The 22,977-nt window shown below is 45.9% G+C and overlaps 1 protein-coding gene across 7 annotated transcripts in view; it reads right to left on the reverse strand.

The window, feature by feature from the left end:
- Positions 1-22,977, reverse strand: part of LOC143433178 (uncharacterized) — a 56,650-nt gene that overhangs the window by 17,012 nt on the left and 16,661 nt on the right. The window contains exons 5-6 of one of the 7 annotated variants that reach the window (XM_076910411.1): positions 10,356-10,373; positions 6,517-7,336 (exon numbers count right to left, since the gene is read on the reverse strand). The exons of 3 other annotated variants lie outside the window; for them this stretch is intronic. In XM_076910411.1, coding sequence (XP_076766526.1) covers positions 7,041-7,336; positions 10,356-10,373 — 314 coding nt within the window. In that variant the 3' untranslated portion in view covers positions 6,517-7,040. Of the gene's footprint in view, positions 1-6,516; positions 7,337-10,355; positions 10,374-17,167; positions 17,559-22,977 lie in introns of those variants that run through there. 3 more of the 7 variants (XM_076910420.1, XM_076910436.1, XM_076910402.1) reach the window with 3 other exon arrangements.

Raw genomic sequence — 22,977 nt, forward strand, 5'->3', positions numbered from 1 at the left:
GTTTCGAAAGATAACGAACGACCATTCACTCGCGTCCGATCTCTCGTCCCACAAATAATTGCCATCTTCGCGGTCGCGTAGATCAGCGGCCGAATAACAAAATGGTGCAGGCCACGCGACGTGGGCATAAAAGATACGAATCTGAGGCAGAACATCGTATAAAAACGGAACGAAAACGAACTTCCGTTTTACTAATCAACGATCCGAGTTACTGCTAAAGTCGAAACTATCATAATTCTATCTCGCTACGAAATGCTGCCGGGTAATTTTCGAATATTTCAATTCTTTTCACTCTTGCTATCGATTTCGCGGTGGTAATTAAACGTAACCCTGCGAACCATTTTTAAGCACCCTTACACGGGAATTACATTTAAAATATTGCACTCGTTCCATTAGTTATTCACGGTTTTATCTGATTCGCATTTTTTGAAATGTCCAAATAAACAGAGGCTCGATTTGCATATTCGAGATTGCACGTGGGATTATTTAGGTCGAGCCGGGAAAGAGAAATACGCCCAAGAAACGAGACCCGAAATTTCTCGAAACATCGAAATTAAACACTTCTACAAGTTTCGCGGAACAATCTTTAAAACAATAAGACGATCCATTTCTTTCGAAAGAATCTAGATGTGGCCTAGGAAGACATTCCTAGACTGTACTGCTAAATAATAAAAATCGCCTGTCCTTCGCATTCGATGCGATCGAAACTATGTTGGTAGTTGCAGAATTAATCGAGTATCGGCTAAAAGAAGAAAATCGAATTTCATCGTGGAATTAGTTCACGATCAAGTGAGATATATATATAGAAGAAATGGTCGGCGAAAGTTTCGAGTCTCAGCGAGAACTTGAACGGAACCCTGCCGTCTTAATAAATCCAGGAAGATCCAGAAACGGCGAGACCTTTTCAAGCGAACACCCTGCAGCACCCTCCGCGCGCTTCGAATAGTCGGGTGCGATATAACTTTTTTATTCGCGCGGAAAAGCAATTTTAATCCTTTCGCACCCTTTGTCGGGGCTCGTCCCGTTGCCTCGCCTTAATCGTCTTTATTCCAGCCGTACTGCGACAGCGATATGAAAGTGTCCGAAGAATAAGAAGGGAAAGGGTGCCGCACCGCGGTGATGAACGCGCGGACATTGTTTCCGTCGGGTTTAAATTAACCCATCGACCGTTGGGACCAGTCGGAGACCTTCTCACCCGCGAATTTAATATTCCCCCCCTCGTTTTCACCTATTCCATTCCATGCAAGAAGAAATCTTAAAAAAGAAAGTTAGAATCTTCGTTGAAAATAGAGATTTCGGTTCGATTAGAAGCCTCGAAAAATTAGTTGCTATAAGGTGACAACGATCGTTAAACGATCGTTTCCAGGGGGTTTCGAATGAAACAGGCACGAACTTGATATATCTACCGCGCGATGCGAACACTTGGCGAACGGCAGCCGTTGAATTTCCGGCGTTAGAAGAATTCTCCTCGAAAGAGGGAAAATAGCTGGCGAACCTTTGCCGCGGGAGGATCGACGCGGTTACACGTATCAGGGAATCGTCGCCTGTAATCGTGCCGCAATTTTGCCAGCTACGATAACGGTTGTAACGACGCCGGCGCGGATAAAAATCGGCGTTCCACGCGAAACTCGGACGCTGTTAACCGGCAATTACGTGTAACCGTGGGCCGAGCGTGCTCGTAGGGAGCAATTTCATGCGCTTGTCCATCGATCCGCCGCGGAAGTTAGTCGATAACTGCAGGAGCGACCCAGGTGTTCACGCGGTATCGACTTGGAGAACAACAGAGGGGTGTTGCTCGTAACTGGTCGGGGCACTGTAACCTCCAGTTCTATACGAGTGTGACACGACGCGTTCACTTACGTGTACTTGTTGTGCAATTTCTGAAACAGCGGATAAGAGTGCCGCGAGCTTCTAACATCCCATTTTTTCACTCGCAACCAGAGGTATATATCCTCTAAAGTAAGTAACGAACAAGATTAGCTCGAGCGATTATTCTTAACTGTTTAGAAGTGAATGCGATTTGAATGGATCGTTAAGTTTCCAAATATACCCGTTGCTCATCTTGTTGCTCGCGCAATTGGTAATAGAATCTATTACGGAAACGTTCGTCGTACAAAACGCTAATGGATCGGATCGCGAGCGACCTAATGACACCACTTATATCATCACACCGGTTCAGGGTTAATTGGTACGGTTCGTAATGTGTTGGGCTTCGTTTAGCCATATGTGACCGTGTTCCAACACACTGCTACCTCATCGTCGGAATAAAAGTGAATTACTGCCTCGTCTGTCTAAATAAAATCCATTTGTGGAGGGTAAAATAGTGAGCCTTCGCGTTGCATCCTAAAATTACCAATTATTGCAGTGATTATTAAAAGAAAGAGCAAAGATCCCTGTAGAAAGGATTAAAATATCGAGAGCTGTTCGATCTTTGCAACCCCTAACAAACGGTTCCAAGTTTCCAGACTTGGTAACATCTCGCCGAATCAAGCTGCGGATGGACCAGCGAAATCGCGAACGACAAACCGTGGCGTTAAAAATTGTTCGCGAACTCGTTCGCGTCCTAAAATTTTATCTCCTCCGCTCGTCCATTAAAGGAGCAGTAAAATTAAGAAATCGCAGAAGTCGCTGACCGTAGGAAAGTTCGCGGGAGTTTCGGCACTAACTCGAGGAATCTTCGAGGCAGAGCAAGTCGGGCGTAACGCGAACGTCCGGTTAGCGAAGGAGAATTTTCCTGGTAGCAGCACGATGGCGATCGTGTTTGGAGGGGTTCGAGAGACAACGAGGTTCTCGCGAGCTGAGCTCACGGATGGAGGACGGAAAGTCGAAGAAAATTTCGTCACGCCTACCCTTTTCCCGATCTAAAACCTCGGAATTCGAACGCGACCGATCGTTCGATCGGAATCTAGCGTGTCTATTTGGTGTCAGATGAAACAAGATAGAAAAGACGACTGTGGACGCGAGCGGTGGTTCACCCTTTCGTGGATCCATTCGATATCGTGGGATTCACACAATTATCGTGTTACTCTGTCATCCTGATATCGATACCTGCGCGATCATACGTTCGAGTCACTCTTCTTTGCGTTCACCTTTTTCAACATTCATAGACACGTGACAGTATCGTCCACAAAAGGGTTCTCAAGGGCTTCGAGCGCGTTCAGATTTGTATCTCGATACGCGACAGGGTGAAACGTGTAACTTGGTTTTCTCGATTTCATATTAGTCTGTCTAAGAGGACCGTCAGAAACTACTGGAACTAAACTCCATACCGGTTACCACTGTCTTTTGAATCTGAACATGGAAATTAACTTCTCCAACGACCCTTTCGAATCGATCGTCAATCGTTCGATCTGTTTCGTGGATTTTTAAAACGTACGCATGGGAATACACCTCTCGATGGAGGTATCGCGATACAAATCGGAATGCGTTGAGCAACCCTCGGGGTGTGATGACTGGAACGCGTCGCGTCCAAAGCCAATGCATAGAAGCAAGCGAACCGTGAAGACAAACAAGAAAAGAGAGATCGAAAAGTTAGGTTTATGTGTGCACCTAAAACGCAACCCTTCCCGTCCAGTTCGATAATAATAAATAATCAATTCTGCGTATACTATGTTACTGCCATAATAATATAATAATAGTAATAATCGTAATAATAGTAATAGTAATAATAATAATAATAATAATAATAATAATAATAATAATAATAATAATAATAATCATAATAATGATAATAATAATAATAATAATATTAATAATAATATAATATATATATATACGTGTCTGTGTTTCGCACATTTTTGTTCGTGTCCCCGTACGTCTGTGTGTTGCATGGTAAATACATAAACAGTGAATAACACATATATAAAATCATTAAAACGATAAAACAAAAATAAAATAAATTATCCAATATATTAATTAATATACTTAATCATCTGCGTAATATATTAATATTCTGGTTATTAAATTATATATTTATATATATATATGTATAGGTATATGCGTGTTCGGTAGTAGCCTTAACTATGCAAAGTGCCCATTTCTGCAAAATAGAGAAGATCCGACGGGTAATATCATTTGATCACAATGTTTGCGGTTTGGCTCTTTGAATAGCTAGCGGACTCGACGTACCAACTCTGTCGCGACCTGCTTTTTAACCGAGATATATCGCGAGTCACACGATTTCTCCCTCTGCCCAACGGGGCACACGTAGCGTACACCCAGCAATTCCCAATTCTGTCTGTGTAACCCGTCCGTAACGTCGCGTAAACGTAATCACACTTATCGTGCAACGGGAATACGAATCCACGCGTGCACGCGTGAATCGAGCGGCGTGCACGCCTGGACGTCCCCGCCGCGTTGCTCCTTCGCCATTCTCTCCAGCTACCTCCAAATATCCCCTCCGTCCCGTTTTCAACCATTATCGTATTAATATATTATTATTATGTGTAAGGAAGTAAATATGTATGTATACGTATGCATATATATATGTATGCATACGTCTGTATACATATATATATATATAGAAATTTCCACGAGTAAAAACAAACAAAGAAGAAAGGTAGAACAAACAGATTGCACCCCAACCAATTAAATATCAACGTGTAACACGACTCTAGCGGTGAATAAAATCGTAACCAGCCCTCAAGAGAATAAAAATTGACAACGTTATTTGAGAAGAGAACAAAAAGAAAAAAAAAAAAAAAAGGTAAAGAAGAACAAAGAAAACGAACGTGCGTGTAAACACTATCCCGCACGACCGATCGCCGACTTTCAGACGGCGTTTTAACTATAACGTAGTTAAACGTATAATATGTATAATATAATAATATGTATAGTACTAGAAGTGAATCCGATTAAAGATTAAAAAAAAAAAAAAGAAAGAGAAAAGAAAATCCCTATTTTGTTCCGCCTATGCACTTAAGTCCCGAATTCGTGGAATGTCTCGCGTGATTTCCACTATTATCATCCGCTTGCGGTTTTATATTGCGTATCCGCGTAGTGCGTGCAGTTTTAAATCGTAAATATCATAGACTCTTAGGTGTTCGAGTTAACAAACAACGCGTTTTATAGTTCAGAGCTCATATTAGAACTGGAAAAAGCCCAAACTTCGTACCCGTTCTCGTGCCTCTTCTCTCATTTTTTTTCTTTTTTTTTTTTGGCGTTTTTGTATCTACACCTCTTTTTATCGCTATCAAAAAAAAAAAAGAGGAAAAGACCATTAGAAACGATGCATAGGACTAAAAGATTTCGTTGTTAGTCGATTAATATTGCGTGTCACCGAACTTCCGCCGGTTCCGGAAGCGCGCGTGGGTGTCGACCAGTGCGGCTGTGATCCCGTTTCTGTATACGTGTATGCGTGTGTGTGTGTGTGTGTGTATATATATGTGGGTGTGCGAGGGCATGTGTCGTGTTATCTACATGTAGTCCCCCTGTACCTGTGTGTATCCATGCTCGTCGAATGCTCCCAGAGATCCCTGCTGCAACACCCATAAACCCGCGAAACTGGACCTGTACGTGCGCGTGGCCGTGATATATTGCCAACGATACCCGAACGGCGATGAAACACACGATTACACTCTAATATGAAGTCCAACTATAAACTCTTTCAACAACAATACGACTCACCCTGCGTATCGAATGAATTACCTCCGTTTAAAGTCCGCGTTAATGACAATTAATTAAATAATTAATCGATTACTTATAACTCTTTCATCCGGCTGTCGAACGGCGTGTATCGGCCGCTAGGCAGTAGCAACTACGGGAGGAATTGGCACCACGTTTGCTCCCACTTTATATATATATAATATGTAATTCCATTAAATCTCCCATTATTAATATTTATATATATATATAGCAATAATGCGCGAATCGTGAACTCTCCCGAACTAAACTCTCTTTAGTATCGTCGATCGGTGCAGCGCTCGTTCACCACGAAAAAAAATAAAGCTGCCCGGTCTTTGGACAATGTTTTATTCGCAACAGCGTCTCGCGCGACGCACGTTTTAGAAACGCGCGCGTCCGCGCGGCGACGGCCGTCGCGAGGGGAACAACGCGAGTACCCGCGGGCGGTGATAGCCGAGATACGAAGGAGAGCAAAAAAAAAAAAAAGCGACCCGCGCCAACCTCGATTCGTCCCAGGCCCTCCGCGCCCGATCGTATCTCTCTCTCTCTGTCTCGGATGCGCCGATCGTCAATGAAAGAACAACAACAAACAACAAACGGCCAGCTCGCCAGCAATCGAGAAGGAACTTTATCGTCGCATCGGTCGTGAAAATGGTAAAAAAAAAAGAGAAAAAAAAAAAGAACCTGGCTGGAGTCGCGCCAGGGACGAATCGAACAGCAAAAATCGGCTCCTCCGGACGAACGTTCCCGCGGTTCGCCGCGCGCATGCGCGCTCGCGAGGAATCGCCGCCGCGCGTGCGCAATCACCGCGCCGCTTACAATAGCCGTGCGCGCGGTGAATACGCGCATACGCGCGCGTAAAATAGCCGCGCGCGGCTCGCTCGCATCCTCTCGCATCCCCGTAGAACGTTTCGTTAACTACAGCACGACAAGCCCACCCCACAGAAAAAAAAAAATAGAAAAAAAAAGACAAACAAACGTCGCACACTAAAACATTATACACACACCCTTCTGCGTTTTACAAAAGAACCCACCCGCGATAGGAGAATCTTGTCGATATTCTTAAGCGTAGAACCTATAAAAGATTTGGTGTTCGACAAAAGAAAAGAGCCGAGAGAGATCGGCCTTTACACGTGGCCGTGACACCAGGGCCGTATCGGATTGTTATGACGTGATCTAAAGTGCGACAATACCCCCCTGCCGGCTCAGCCACCCGCGCTCTCTGTATATTAATATTTTTTTGTATGTGCATAATATATATATATATATAAATTGCATACACGTATATATATATATATTATTCATTGTTACTTTTTTTTCTGGTTTTCTTGATTTCGGGGCGCGTACGTACGTGTAAATATATATATGTATATGTATGTATAAGGTATGTACAGACGCGTGCACGGTCCATCCGCGTTTTAGGACAGCGTGTTCATGGTATCGTTTGTCATCGCGGATAGCGCCAACGTGCCCGTTACGAAATCGTTTAGATCGATCTTTCTTGCCTCGGGGTGTTTGAATTTAAAGTGCGTGCGCAGGTTGTCGCTACGTGTGTACGTGGCACGACAGAGAGGACATTCAAACCTGCCGGGGAAGTGGACGTGGTAGTGGTTCCTGATGTGCGTCACGACCTTGCCGCACAGCTTGCACCTGTGAAGGTTGCAGCCGCCTGGCACCCGGTCAAAGGTCAGCCGCATGTGCCAGGCTTTTGAACCTGCAACATCAACACAAGACAAGTCACTTTCAACTGTTGGCCTCCCGACACGACCTACCGACGACGAGCCGCCCGCGGCCCACTTCTGTGTCGACGGCGGCTCGATCGCTTCTTTCTCTCCCTCTCTTTCTCTCCCTCTCTCTTTTTCTTTCCTCACGTATACTGTATTATATAAATATCGATCTCTCTCTCTCTCTCTCTCTCTTTCGCTCTCTCTCTCTCTCTCTCTCTCTCTCTCTCTCAGTCTCTCTTTCGTTCTCTCAAGAGGGAAGGACCCGAATCCTGCGACCTTCGCCGTCGTTCTGCGCCTTTCCAAGACTCTAAGAGCGTGCAGCCAGCCATTAACGTTGATAAGATATTAGATGCGGATGGGGTCGTTAATAGTTTTACCTCGCCAGATATCCGCGCGAAAGCGTCGAACGTAAAACTTGGATTTCCAGCAGGTTCGCGTGCCCGAACGGGGTTGAAACAATTATCTCGTGATAATAAGCATACGCGAACAAATTCTATTGGATTTCCCTCCCGCTCGATTCGTTCTACAGGTTCGAAAACACGTACGTCGAAAGTATGCAAAATCGTTATTTATACTTCCATCCCAGGTACAGTGTAATAGCGATATTTATAGAAAGGTGCTGGTCGACGCATTTGTCTTCATTTGCAAACGGAAAAAGCTACATCCTGACCATATATCAGCGGGCACATTAACAATGTCATACGTACTTGTCATTTCAAAGCCCGTGTACGATAATTATCATCCGCCATTTTCCCCGTCAATAGCGTAACTATGAATCAAGTGAATCAGGATGAAATGCGCGCGGCGTCCACGCGTGTTATGCTTTACATAAAAAAAAAAAAGAAAAGAAAATAGAAAAATATCAAGTATTTATACGAAATACTTAATCAACGTTAACGAGTGCCCGTACCACTGGTAGTATACAAGCCCTATAAAAGCGCATCAAGATCAAAAGTCGCACGGTTCGCGTCCTACCGTTCTGTCAGTCTCGGTTTCTCTCTCCTCACTCGCCTCCTCCACCTCCGCCCCAAACCACCGCTCTCGCCAGCCTCCTCCGCCACTCCTTTTCTCTCAGTTCACAGCCTCTTCTTTTAACATCCCCGCTAATTTTCCCCTCGTTTACCCTCCTACTTACGAATCAAGGCCGTGATCGCGCGGCAGTGCCGCACGTATATCTATGTACACGTACCCTCCTCTCTCCCCTGCCTCTCTACTCGAGGAGAGCTTCTCCTGCGCCTCGCCACCGAACACCTCTCATTCCACCACCCCCAAAGAAGCGAGAAGTCGTTCACGCGTCACTCTCGTCGACGTGTCGTGCAGCATTTACCGTGCGCGCGCGCGAGAGAGAGAGAGAGAGAGAGAAAGAGAGAGAGAGAGAGAGAGAGAGAGAGAGAGAGAGAAAGAGAGAGGGCTCGAGGGGGTGCTGACGGGTCGATGGAAATCACGGTACCGCGTGAACGTGATTCGAAAAAGGGTGGAGAACGCGCTCGCGTACCCCCGCTCGCGAGAGTCTCGGAACAGCGCGGAACGAAATACACATCTAAATCATCCCTTCTGTTTGATTTTCATTATAGCGCTCGGATTCCGTCGGGATTTCGAACATTTTTCAAAAGACTTTTAAGTAATTCCACACACAGACCGACTATCCCGAGGATTCGAGGTATAAAAATTGTAAGAATAGATACTCGTGCGTGCTCGTTTCCGCGTGATCGTTATCGTTCGTCCTCGAGATGAATAGGCGCTGGACACGGTTGCCTGTCCGCGAATTACTGGCCTCTTTTAGTATTCCTGCGAACGTGACATTTATCCAACGTTAACGCGCGCGTAAAGCTTCGAACGAGACACCGTTCCTGGTTACATACTTTAATGACTCCCATACTTTGTCTTTCCCGAAGTTGGTTATAAATATGACAACCGTGCCGAGGCTTTTAAGCGACGGGGGTGCGCGGTGAAAGAAAAAGAGAAACGAGACGCGCGACGTTGGCAATCGGAACTGGCTGGAAACTGGCGCCCAACGATTTACAAGCGCCCCAGCGACTTGACCAAGAGGAGGCTCCCGCCGGAAATTCCATTTTCGAATGCTTTACGTCGCTCTTAATGCCCCTTGACGCGTAAACTGTGCGAACGCGTAAAATCGGTTAACGATGGGATCAACCGTACCGCCAGCCTCTACCTGTCACCCGTGATAATATCAGATATCGCTACTTTGTTTCAGCCGTACGGTACACACGCGTCTAAATGATAGCGCGGATGATTCCAACTGAAATGGTAGAACGCCTCGATATACGTAAATGAAATATGTATTAAAATTTTGTCATCGTACAATTTCCGATTAATATTGCATCGGAATTACGTTCAAATGTTTGCGAATCAGAGGGATGTTTACGCGTTGAAAAAGAATTCTAAAGCGAAATTCCGAAATTTTAATTATGTAAATTAAATATAAAAAAAAAAGAAATTAAGAATCGTTTCTCTTTATTGTTGGATATAGCTTGTGTAAATGTAAGAACTGAATAAATTTCATCAAAATTTTGTTGCTACTTACGGTACGTCTGATCCCATCGTCAACCACGAACATATTTCGCTACTTTTTACTGTCTAAATCAAAGGAACTATCCTCTTCTTGGTCAACAGCGTCGTTAAGCCGATCGATCGTATTCAATTAAAAATTTCGTTCCGCAGAATCGTTATAAAGCTTAGAGAATACTCCATTACGCATCGAGCAACGATCTCGATCTCTTCTAAAACGAATTAAACTTGCGTCTGGTAAAAGAAAAAAAGAAGCTAGCAAAAATTGGAAAAAGAAAAGAAAATGGAAACTCAGCCAATACAATTCCACGAAGATTCTGAACGCGAACTTTAATTATCGCGACGTCTTCTCTAACTTATAACAGGAGTACAGGAGTAAAAAAAATAAAAAAATAGAAAACGCCGGGGGCAATCGCATTATATCGCACAAGTAAAACGACACTCTGTACATCGGGATTAAGTGCAACACACATTTACTTTTGCGTAAAAAGTCCTCTGTAAAAGAAAAGAAAAAAAGAAACGGTCGTTCAAAACTTTCAAACCAGGTGCAATTAACAAGAAAAAAAAAAAAAAAAAAAGAAAAATGCAATGAACGGGTGACGTGGTACAAGTTCTGTGCGTAGGCAAAGCGAGCTCTCCAAAATGATTAAAACTCGAACTGGTTGCTGGTTGCATAAGGTATAATTAATCATAAATTAAACATAAGGAACGCTCCATCCAAGGAGAACCAAATTAAGAAAACCGAACAAAATAAATAAATGTATACATATGTATATACACGTATGAATATATTAACAAGTTAAATGAAGGAGAATCACAGAGAAAAGGCAAGGCACGAAGAACGACGCGTTTCGCGCCGATCCGTTAATCGCGACCACCATGTCAGGCTAGCGGGGAAATCGGTGCGGTTCTCGAATATGTACAAGTGCATGGGAACCCTGCAGTCCTAAATAAGGCCAGGATTGGCCTAACTGGTAATGGAGTACTCTCTAAACGGCTGAACCGACTGGTTAATTCAGTTATGAACTCCCCAACCTGGTGACACACAGAACACCTCCGAGTGTCGCGGAACCGTTCCTCCCCGTTTAGCCTTTGAGCTCCAACGTCGCGATATCTGCGGCATCTTTCCACCTCGATGTTTACTCGAGGGCTCTATGACTGTTTATTGCGCGCACGTCCACGGGGAAAGAATTACCGTCGATCGATTGAATATCCACGTGGAGGCAGCTAGCGATAGGTCTGAGTCTGTCTCGAGTTTCCTTTTCTCTTTCGATCGATCTCACGTGTTCAACCCTTAACCGCTTGGTTAGAATTGCGATGCGTTTCAAAGGTGCGGTCGTATGAACGTGCGATTTTTCTAGAATTCGTTCGTACATGCATTCGAGGGTTAACTAAGGGGGTTGCTGATACATGCTCGAACCTTTTGCTTTAGAAAAACTCGATGGTTCATCATCGATTCTTCTACTAATCGAGTACCCAACTTCCACTCCTTGTATCGCAAGAATTAAGAAACCGTCTGGACTATTTAACAAAATTTCTAAGAGTCGCTATTTACTTTAAACCAGTGTTCTTAAATCCGGCTCTATCTGCATCCCCAATCTCACAGGTATCTATCCTCGGCAGGTAATTCCCGATAACTCTACCCTGACGATCGCTATAAAATAACCGTTCTCCAGCAAGGTTCGAACATTATCGGTCCGCTGATCCCAGACGCCCATTCGAACGTGTATTTCTACAATATTACTCGATCGAGCCGGCGCGCTCGTCCACTAAATTAATCGATCCCCGCGACTGCACGTATCCGACTCGTTCCCATCGCTAACTGCCAGCGAGGTGTTCTATGATCTGTAAAAATGGAGTCCCACGGAGGCAGACCCAGACAACGGACAGAGACAGAGAGAGAGAGAGAGAGAGAGAGTGAGAGAGAGTGAGAGTGAGAGAGACAGAGAGAGAGAGAGAGAAAGAGAGAGAGAGAGAAAGAGAAAGGAGACTCTCGTACGAAGGCTCGATCGATGCCCGCTCAAAGACTTGAACGGCACTCGCGTTGCAGGGTTGCACGGGTGGTTCAAGGTGCCGTGTGTGTACCGGTGACGATAACGGGAAGCGTGATCTTTTTTATTATAGCCACCCTGGGGGGGTGAAGCCTCGGTTGGGGCTGGGTTCTACGTGTAAAGACTCCATTTCGCTAGCACCCGAAGCAGGAGCGTGTCAGTTTGCGCGCAATAATTTGGTACACGTTCGAATCGTGTAGCAGAGGTCAACGTACGTACGTACAGGGGATGGAAATACGCGTTGCATCGCTCGTACGTTACAACGCTGGCGTTAACGCTCGTACGTACCTCTCTCTTACTATTAATACTGGGAGAACGTTATTGTATCACGTTATTATTGCGTTACACGCTATCATAAAATAGTGCCGTGAAAATTATGTGCACCGCGTAAATTGGAGTGTAATGCGATAAATATTTCCCCGTATACGAGAGCGCACGACCGCCACGCTCGTGAATATCCGGACACTTTGATCAGATTGCAGCAGGCGGTACACGAACGAGCCAGTAACGGCTGACGGAGATGAGGCATTCGAAATTGTAACCAGAACAAAATGTCCCCGAATTTTACGGGGCCCGGGTCGGTTTACTCGAGCCGAACGATGATTTTCTCAATTCCAGTTAGATTGGATCCGACGATTCAACGTGGATGAAGTTCGAAAACTCCATTTACATAACATACACGCGGTGGAATCGAGTTCGTACTATTTCGGATCGAGTAACGCCTACTTAAAACGAATCATATCCATTTAAATGAAGGAACCGCGTCTCGCGACTGCTATATATACATCTCTGCTACCATCCGACGCAACGTATCTCGCGAGAACGTCGAACGTCCAACGACAGAAGCGAACACCGAATGCCAAGTATCCTCTCGTGCCGTAATTCACGCGCAAGCGCCTATCACAGAACGGTATTCTACTCTTCCACCGACAAAACGATTTCACGGCACATCGACGTATCGATCAACTCGGCCTGCACTCGTGGCTGCCTCCAAGGAGGGACGAAAAGGTTGTTGCAGCGTGCTGTTTAAATAATATTTACGCGGCCAGACGGACGCGCGCGCGAACGTTACACGGCGGGGAAGGTGAGAGGTCACTTTCTCGTTCGACACGACGATCGATCAGCCAAGTTGGGAAGGGCGTTGTAGGGAAGGAATGAAAGGGAGGGACGCCGTTGGAGGGGTATAAAGGGAACAAACGTCAGGGGTTGGGATAGGGGTTGCGGAGGTGGTGGAAGAGGGTGGCTCGACAGGCAGAGAACGTAGCGAAGACGTTAAAACTTTTGACGTTCCGCAGTTGGTTCGATTCTCAATAAAATCTGATTTCCGGCGAACAGGCCACGTTTTCGTTTCGCGAGATGCGGAAAAGCGACCAGCGGGACCAGCCGCGTACCGTCGAATGCAGTTCCAAGCGTCGATCCACCGTGGCGACGTCGCGAGAGAACTTTGTGCAACCATGTTCCTCTTTACACATTATGTACATATACCGCATAGATACCCCTCTTTCTTAACGGTAACAGGTGACCTACACCGGAAAATGGGATGATTCTTTCGGATAAAGGTAAAATGTGCGATGAGATCTTTCGAGCTATCGACAAGGCAAATAATAAAAACAGCGTTCCTTTTAAGATCTCACGGCACATCCTCGAGGTATCTCTCCTTGCGGGAGCGAATCACCTCCTTCCAGATTCACCTCGCGCAACCAGTTACCACGTACGAGTTGCAATTCCGCATACGCAGAGCCGATAACGAGTAACAGGGCACGCTTTTGTTAGTGCACGGCTATCCTCGGTTAGACTTTGTTAGATCTCTCTGCTGATAATATGCGTTAGCGTGAGTTGCTGGTTACACGGTTACAACGCGCGTGTCCCCTCTCTCGGATAAACAACGACAAAGCCGTGATGTACAACAGTTGTGTTCCCTATATACATAGAGAGCGAGAGAGAGAGAGAGAGAGAGCATATATACGAAGAAACAGAGAGATAAATAGATACACGTATAATGAGCAAGAAAAAGAGAGATAGAGAGAGAGAGAGAGAGAGAGAGAGAGAGAGAGAGAGAGAGAGACATGAGATTAATAGACAGTAAAAAAAACAAAAAACAGGAAACGGGAGAAGCAGCTGTTCGAGAAGAGGCGATAGTTTATTCTCTGTACTTTGACCAGGAACGAGAATCTCCTCTTTTGCCAGAGAGAATTAACATAAAATAAAATGGAAAAAAAGAGAGAGGAAAAACAAAAGGGACGACCGTTGGCGTTATCTTCTGTGAAAGAATGTCCGTCGAAAGAACAACCCTCGCGTGTATCGGCGCTGCGCGTCGAAGCGCACCGACCGCGAAGCACGCATCCCCCTCTTTCGCATGTTTCCTTTTATCAATCTTCCGTTAGACTCATTTTTTCTACCCCCGTCCTTTGCTTCTTTTTCTTCTTTCCGTTTCCATCGACCCTTCCCAAAAATAGCGTCCGACTGTTCGACTTGCGTCTTCCGCAACGTGTATCGAGCGACGATCCCCGACGACGTGCACGACAGATTACGTGTACATCCGCGGTTACGTGTGGCGTACGGTTTTGGTATTGGCTTTGAATCATCGTTATTTATTTCACAAATCTTGTTTCGGTACAAAAATATTACAGTATACGTTGGTGTGTATATATATAGATGTATATATATATTCTCGTAAATATATATATCTAAATAAATATATATGTATATATAATTTTTGCTCGTTCCCTTGAAGGTCCTCGTTTCGCTTAATCGGTACGCCTAGCGTTGTGCGCGCTAGTGCAGGAATATCTAATTACTAGGTACATCGAGTGTGTTTCGTTCGTCCACGGGGGCGGTTTTCTTAGATAACTTAGGCGAGTTGGTCTACGCTGGCGCGGACAGACGGGCGTAAGGGCACGTTCGGTGCACTTCCGTTACCATTTCGTGCGGAGAGGAGTCCGTATTCTCTAGCGACGTGACAAAATGAGTACGCGTTGTGATTCGTGACGCAGCAGTCTGTAGAAGTGTCATTGGCCAGGGGAAAAGTCGTTCACAGACGGAACGGTGAGGTTGTACGCGAATCCATCGCGTAGCAACCCCCGTACCGTAAATCACCAGATACTTTGAATCAAAATTAATTCGTTGCCTGTTGATTGTCCGGGAAATTAATTTCGATTGTAACGTTCGTGGAATACGATTAAAAATTCGATCGAACTGTCCGATGAATTATGGCTGGGATGCGCGAGTGTACATACGTGCTACTGAAAAAAAATGCATATTCTATGATACTAATGCAGCATGGGAAACGTGTATCGTGTTTATCGCGTGATAACTTCGAATATCGGCTGCGTGCACACGTTAGAACGTGCGCACGAAAATCCGTTCGAAACTCCGTTTCGTATCACTCGGTATAAAGCGGACTAATGGGGTCAATTACTGGATTACATTGTTTCGCTTGAACTTTATCGCGTTCCCCTGAAATATAACCGGCTGCCAAACAGTTAATCCCGTTTGTATCATAATAATCCAGGAAGAGAGCGCGATTGTGCGTGGCGTTGTTTAAAACGTACGAAACTTTACGTTACGCGGAACAGAAGGGAAAAGAGACGTCATAGGAGAACGTTTCGTTGGCTCGTCGCGTGCGAGACGATTGAATTTCGAGCTGGTTCGCGTTGACGTTGATCGAAACGACGAAAACGGGCCGTCACAAGTGAGAATGTCCCAGAGTCCACTCTCGCGTGATTGTATTTCGTTTGCGAAAACGTTCGCAAAACCGAACGGAACCAACGAGCTACGACCACCGCTGCGTCCACCTTGACACACACCCGATGAGAGGTAGAGACAGGGGGTGGAAGATCGATCGCGGTAGCGGATACGGCCGTTTAAATCGCACGTAGGATCCGAGAGAAAGTAGCCGCTGGGTGGTTTTCACAGTGAATCATCGACGCGCGCCTACACACGAGGAAAGAAGGCGATGGAAACTGGCTCGCCTAGGGCCCAGTGACCGAGAACACGGGAGATACCTTTATAGCCAGGGAAGCAGCTCTCCAAGTGGCTATGGCGATTTTTGCCGGCTGCATTAGCTAATCAAGCCAGCCGGCGGAGGCAACGGGCTAGGTAAAACGGGCCGTTTCGATTGAACAGAGGAGCACGTAGGTGAGCGGTTCCCCGCAAGATCGCCGTGCAGGGAGATGAACTCATTCAGAACTCCGCCTTTTGTTTCGTCCTTTATTTCCGCGAGAACTTTCCCCGCGGCGGAGTACAACCGCGCGGAGAAAATAGAGGGAACTCGATCGTGCAGACCGTAGAGAGAACCAGAGGAACTGGGTATACCGCCCCCTTTTGCCAGTCGATTCGATCATGCACGTACTTTCGGAGCACCCGTACAAGAACTTATCGTACGTTCCGGGCAAACGGTATTGCTTACAATAGAATTGAAGGAACGAGAAAACGTTCCCCTTGATCATGCGCTACGTGGTAGCCTTGTATTGGATGCTGTCCGATCGGAGTTCGATTGCACGTTCGCCCGTTTATAATTATGGTAATGTCCCGGGCAACGCGACTCGGAGGAGTCGCGAGCGGATCGATCAAATTTGTATTTTCGCTGTTAAAAATTTGACGACGATGGAATTGCGTTACCGTTGGAGCGTCTCGAGTTGCGTTTTTCCAAAGACTAGCGCACGACGAAAGCGTAGCAACAAATTTATACGACCTTGGATACACGTCACAGCAATGAAAGTCGTGCACGAAAATAGAAAGAGCGCCGCGCAGCGTTCCATCGGAACTGAAACGGAACGCGAGGCGAGACAAGAGCCCCGGCGCTATCGAGCACCTCCTACGCTACCCCCGTCTACCTTTGAATTCTTACAAAAATACTTGGAAAAGTCCTCGAAAGTCCGCGCGTCACGGTGCTGAGTCGTCGTTGTCCGAAACGACTTTCCTGCTCGGTACGAGAACGTAACTCGAACCGCATAGAGGAAAGAACCGAACTCTGGGGGTACCTAGAAAACGAATGATCGCATCGAAGGGTTGCATCGTAGCCTGGCAACTGGATATCGACTTATGCACGTCGAGCATCCTCACCCTCTCTAAACTCTACGTGAGCTGGGAACTACGTATGCTTCGATGTGCGTCTACTACGTTCGCTAAAATTTCAACTGGCTCTTAACTATATACATATTGTAACACGTATTCGGTACACCGTTACGCTACGACCAACCGCTACTACTGGCAAGAATCGTTGGCTCGCTTAGTTCGGGTACAGCTAAAGGACTGCGGCAAACTATAAGGCGTCCGGGGCGTGTAAGCAAACAAAATTCTGGTTTCTAGAGGGTTAAGGCAGTGCCATCGGTTTTACTGACCGACTTGCCACAATGGAGGCAGCTGCACGCAGTTGGTAACGACAACCGTCCCCAGCTATCCGGGCAAACATATCGGACCGATGGCCAACGGTACACAGCCCAGCCAGTAGCAGCGCCAACACCACCACCACCAGGCACACCGCCGCCCGTATCACCCTCTTGCACGAGAACTCCTCGTCTCGGAGGGTTGCAAGGGCGGAGGCATATCCAGCAGGGCAGCTGGCACTCTCTGACCTTGCGGGGCAACCCCCACCACTCTCTTCTCAGTGAGACACCACTGGCCAACACTGTAACAGAGAGAGAGAGAAAGAGAGAGAGAGAGAGAGAGAGAGAGAGAGAAAGAGGGAGAATAGAGTGGAAGTTGATTAGCGTGCAAAGGGAAAAGAACGTCAAGGATAGAAGGGGTGGTCTCCCTTTTTCGGGCCTCCGACAACGAGGCTAGTCTCCGCGACACAAGACCCGACAAATTTGCATACGCTGACATCGATCACCGCGTTGTATTTCTGGACAATTGTGCTGTGCTGTATTAGAGGACAAAAGAGCATAAGAGAGAGAGAGAGAGAGAGAGAGAGAGAGAGAGGGTGAGTTAACGCTGAGGGAATCCTAAGCGGTACAAGAAGGATAGCAGAAACTGGGATAAAGAAGGCAGGCAAGTACCGCTATATCTCTCAGCCTCTCTCTCTCTCTCTCTCTCTCGTATCTCTCCTGCTATTGCCAGTGCATTCAAGTACGGGTTCGTGTCGCTGTATACATGTGTAAATGCAGGGTAGCTCGGAACCCCGGTGATATACGCGCGAGGATTCAACGGAACAACCGTGCAACTGTCATAGAAACTGTTTCAGGACACCAGTTTTCTCTCGCCGGGCGACGATTCCAGGAGGACGCGGCTAGCAACCCCTCGCGCGCGTTTACCCACCCCTTGTCACCGACCAGGTGACACTCGCGCGGAAAGATTCGACACAATGGTTAAGCAACTATTAGCTCGTCCCGGTAAAAAGGTACGAAAACTCACGGGTTGGAAAAACGAGCATTTACTTCACCATCGAACGACTTCGCGCCTAACAATTGCTATGGAAATTGTTTACGCAACATCATTCACCGTATCTTACTCTCATCTAGCGATCGATATCGACGAAAGGTCGTTCGTCCTGCCGAAATCTTCAATCATAGATCATTAGCAGAGAAGAAAGAGTAAAATCTAGAATCGAATGAGTTATGAAACGCGTTGAAAATCGTGCTGATTAAGATATTAGGGAGCAACGTCGTGGATCCCAGCGCGGGACCGTGCTGGAGAAACTTCCGCGATAAGAGGATACATTTTTGATGCCCTCGTAACGTGTACTTTGTTTTATCTAGCGCGCAAGTCGAAATGGATGGCGCTAGGTTAAAAATAATTCCACGTTCTCATGCACGGAATCCATAAATCCACCGGGTGGCTGCCGCGTTCGGATGTTGCCCGGCCGTCGTATAGCATAACGTATCGGAGAGCCCCGGCTAGGTTAGAGGAAATATCGCGGCCTGGATAGAGCCAATAACTAACGCTGATTGATCGTGCGCCCTCCCAGAACGAAAATAATGACACGCTCGAGGCGTTGGACGAATTGCAAACAAAAGGGACGAGCGGAGGGCCGTTTAAACGCAATAACCATTTCGGACGTACGAGGGCATCCACCGACAGATTGCTAACGATCGAGCCGAACGTACGCGTTCCACGTGTTTAGAGAAAAAGAAAGACGCGAGGTGATCCGTTTCGAGAAGCAACGATCTTTTAATGCTCGACTCCTTCGTCGTTCTTTCACATGGGTATCCAGATTTTTAAGCTTGCAATTTTTTAATTAACCCTTATTACGTATCGATATATAAACTACTGGCTCGAGGTGTACGAAGATCATGACAGATCATTTATTACAATTAATGCAATCGTTTTCTTGAATTATTGAAACAAGTCTTGTCCCATAATTTTCGCAGCAAAAAAAAAATAAATTCTTCCATAAAGATTCGTGTCTTTTTAGCCAGAATCGCCAGCTTTACGGGCAGCAACCCCCGCGCGTAACATAATTTCGCAGGCAGAGTCGCGGAGCACGTGGTCATAATGATAGAGCTAAAGGAGACAAGCGTTTCTACGAGGATTTGAATCGCGCGTTTAAATCGGAGCCTCGCATTATACGACCGTTTTAACGCGCAAACATTTCGTTTGTGCAAACGTACAAGCGCCAAATTGTCTGCCCGCATGAATTATTTGAATAATTCGTAATTCAAATATGACGCGGTATTCTAAAGAGATTAGCGATCATTAAATATTGCATTAAGTCTAGCTAAATTACGATCGAGAACAGAGCCGGCCGCTTTGAAATTGAAACGAAACAATTCCATCCCGCGCCGGTTTTGTATTCTGTTTCAATTAAACCGAATGATCCACGCGACCAATGCGATACAAGCGATATTTCCCAAATTAGACAGCCCGCCGAATTTCTCTCTCGGTCAATTTTCATACGGCGTTACATTCACGCATACAGAATTATCTGAAAAACTGTAAAATCGTTAAACGCAAGAAGGACAGTTAGACGAACGTATGAACGAATTGTTGCCACTTCCACATCGTCGTAACTTCCTGCCTTTTCAGAGTCTAGCCGAAAGCTTCGTTCGTGTTGCACGAGAAGAACTCGAAGAAGTTGCAATTAAAATGATTTTTCAGCTTGTAACACAATTCTTGTCACAACGATGCTGCTCTAAAGGAAACATTAAAATTCTTAATAACGTCACTGCACTGAGAAAAAAATGTGGAACTCGAGCAGAGTTTGGGAAATTTTCCTCGAAACTTAGTTTTGGTACCGAAATCCTCCCTTCGCGTAACAGTACAATTCCAACGGTTAATACTTATCCACGGAAAACTTGAACGGGGTGGTAAATTTGAGAAAAAGCGTATTTCACACGGCGCTCGAAGGAAGTCGAAGAAAGTTCTCGACTGGTGGAAAAATTCGCTCGATATACGCGCGACAACTTGGTAGAACAATGCTCGCGCAGGGTTGGAGAGGAACCACGGCAGGAACTCTCGAGTATGACTCCCTACGTATATATATATACATATATAAACGTAATGCATTGTTAATGGTTCGAAAAACAAAGCGGACACATTCGAACGGCACTGGGTGCCGCGTACCCTAGAACCGTGTCGGTCTGCTCTCGACTGGAAATGAGAAGTTCCAAACGAGAACCAGAAAACAGGAAAAATTCTACCAAACGTTTCGAAAGCCAGCTACATCAAGAGTCTCATACAAGGCGTCTATAATTTGATAGCCTTTGAAGTATAATTATCGAACAGCAGTCGATACGAAAAATATGAATTTAACAAATGATATTTTGTTATTGGTATGATTTAACAAATTGTTTAAGTTCACGTTCGCGAAATCTTGAAATCCTCTGAGAAGTTCAGCAATATAACAATCATTAGAGGAATCACTCCTACCCCAGTCTCGCGATGTTCCTCGACAGATCCAGAGACGAGACCTGCAGAATCCAAGTTTCTGTAACTTCTAAGCGCGTCTAGCGCCAAGGTACGCGATCAGTTTCGAAGATTCAGCCACGGATGGTTCTTCCCCTCCATTGGCTAAACCGAGGTATAGTTGAAAGGGATCAGCAAAAGTCCCTTGTCGTTCGAGAAAACGAAACTCTTTGCGATGTAGCTGCAAGGACCTGCCCTATGTCGGTGATCCTCTTACCGAGCAGCCCATCGACTCTTCCTTCGACCGTTCATCCGTGAACCACGGTCCTATAATAAGGGCGAGAAGATATGCCTCTAAGAAGCTTATCGTGAAAAGGACCTCCGCCTCCTCTTGTCCCAAGTTTCTTGCTCCACTACGTCACCCCTTTAACTCGCCAACCCGGTTCCCTCCTATCATCGCGCTCTTCTGTTCGCTGTCCTCGAGAATATTAAACAACCGATAACCCCGCGAGCCGTCGACGGCTATAATACGCCGTTCCTCTTTGTTCAGGATCGATCAACGACTCGTGTGGCCATTGGCCACGACGCGTGATCCAGCGGCTGACTCTTCAGTCGGAAGTAATGCCACCGAGGAGTACGAAAAGCGATCAAAAGAAGAACGGAAAAAGCGAAAACGTTCAACGAGAACGCTGGCTTGTTGATTATCGAATAATTAAGGGATACTACGGAGAACGCTTGTCAGTAGAACTGGTCTCTAGTCTCTCCTTGATCGAAAGAGGATATTTTGCAAATGGAAATAAATGTTTGAAAATCGTTGAGGTGTAGTCGAATGAAGCTGTTGGCCAGACTAAATTTGGAACGCAGACTCGAGACAGGTTCTGGTGGAATCGCTAATCGTTTGCGAGATGCGAACATCGCGTCGTGATAAGTGATGGAATTTTTTTAGATGGCTCGAATACCTGCTCGACGGGTATTTGGATAGTATGGAATTCTTAATGCGGGATTAGGTGACTCCAGATTGCGAAACTTTGCGAAACTCTGCCCTTGGCGAGAAACGCGAACATTGTAGACTCGTAATTTAAAACGATGATTTCGAAAAAATATTCCCAAGTGACCTATAGTACGCGCATATCTTGCGTATACCGATATACTAAATTAATCAAGCTTTTAAAGACGAGAAGATCGTCTCGAAAACTTCCTCTCCTGTTATCACGGAAATTTTACAAGCAAATAAACGTCGATAACCCCCACGATGGCACAGCTTGGAAGTCAATAAACTGTTAAAAACATCCAACTTCAACGTCCCACCGACAAAAAATGATGAAATCCCCAGGAAATATACGAAGAGATGCGGAAAACTGGCATCATTCGAACTCGCAGACAAGCTCGACGGTAAATTACCAAAATTTCCTTCGCGGCGGGCTTACAGGGTGGAAAACAGCCAGGCTCGGTTAATCAAATTAAGACGTCTCCGGAAGTTACCAACAAACGCTGCGTTCATAAAGGATATTTTTTGCGAAGCGGGACGAACAAAGAAGTTGTTTAAGCTGCTAATTTACAGCACCTCGACCTGCATAGCTAAGCAACCGGCCAGACGCGACGGCGTCGAGTCTGGGGAAATAAAACGTTGGCGAAGAAGATCGATCGACTTGAGCGTAACGCGAAAAGAAGCGTAAAAAACAAAAGCGAGCGAAATAAATAATTACTTTTACGATGAGGGAAGCAACGGTATACTGTATCCTCTCAATCGTAAAACACCCTCAGACCTGCTCGTTCGATGGTACCAACCAGTTTCAAGCCCCGCTGCGACATTCATAAAATCCAGTCATCCGGATACATTTAATTCCGACTGAAAACGCAATTTGAATTTATTTTCCTTCTTCTCTGTGAACGACTTTTCCTTCGAACCGTTCGCGGTTCTTGATTAGGATCGAGCATCGGTTAGCGATCCACGATCGGCTCGAATGCGCAACGCGCGTCGATTCTAATCGTAAATCGCGAAATCCGCTTATCCATCACGATATGATGCGCCGATACGAACGGCTGGGCATATCGTTGGTAACGATAGGGTCGGCCTTCCGCGAATTTCGCGGCGCGATCCGTCAGGAGTTTGATAAGTACAGAATTACGAGCCGATACCCTGGGCGTTTCTCATCGCGTCCCGTGGTCAAAGTCTCCGCACGGTTCTCGCGTGACTAGTTCGTGTCGTCGTTTTTTTTTTCGCGCCGTGCACGCGGTTCAAGCTCGTCCACCCTGGACGTTGA

This window comes from Xylocopa sonorina, chromosome 1 (genome assembly GCF_050948175.1).
Source record: "Xylocopa sonorina isolate GNS202 chromosome 1, iyXylSono1_principal, whole genome shotgun sequence".
In the NCBI taxonomy this organism is placed as follows: Eukaryota; Metazoa; Arthropoda; class Insecta; order Hymenoptera; family Apidae; genus Xylocopa; species Xylocopa sonorina.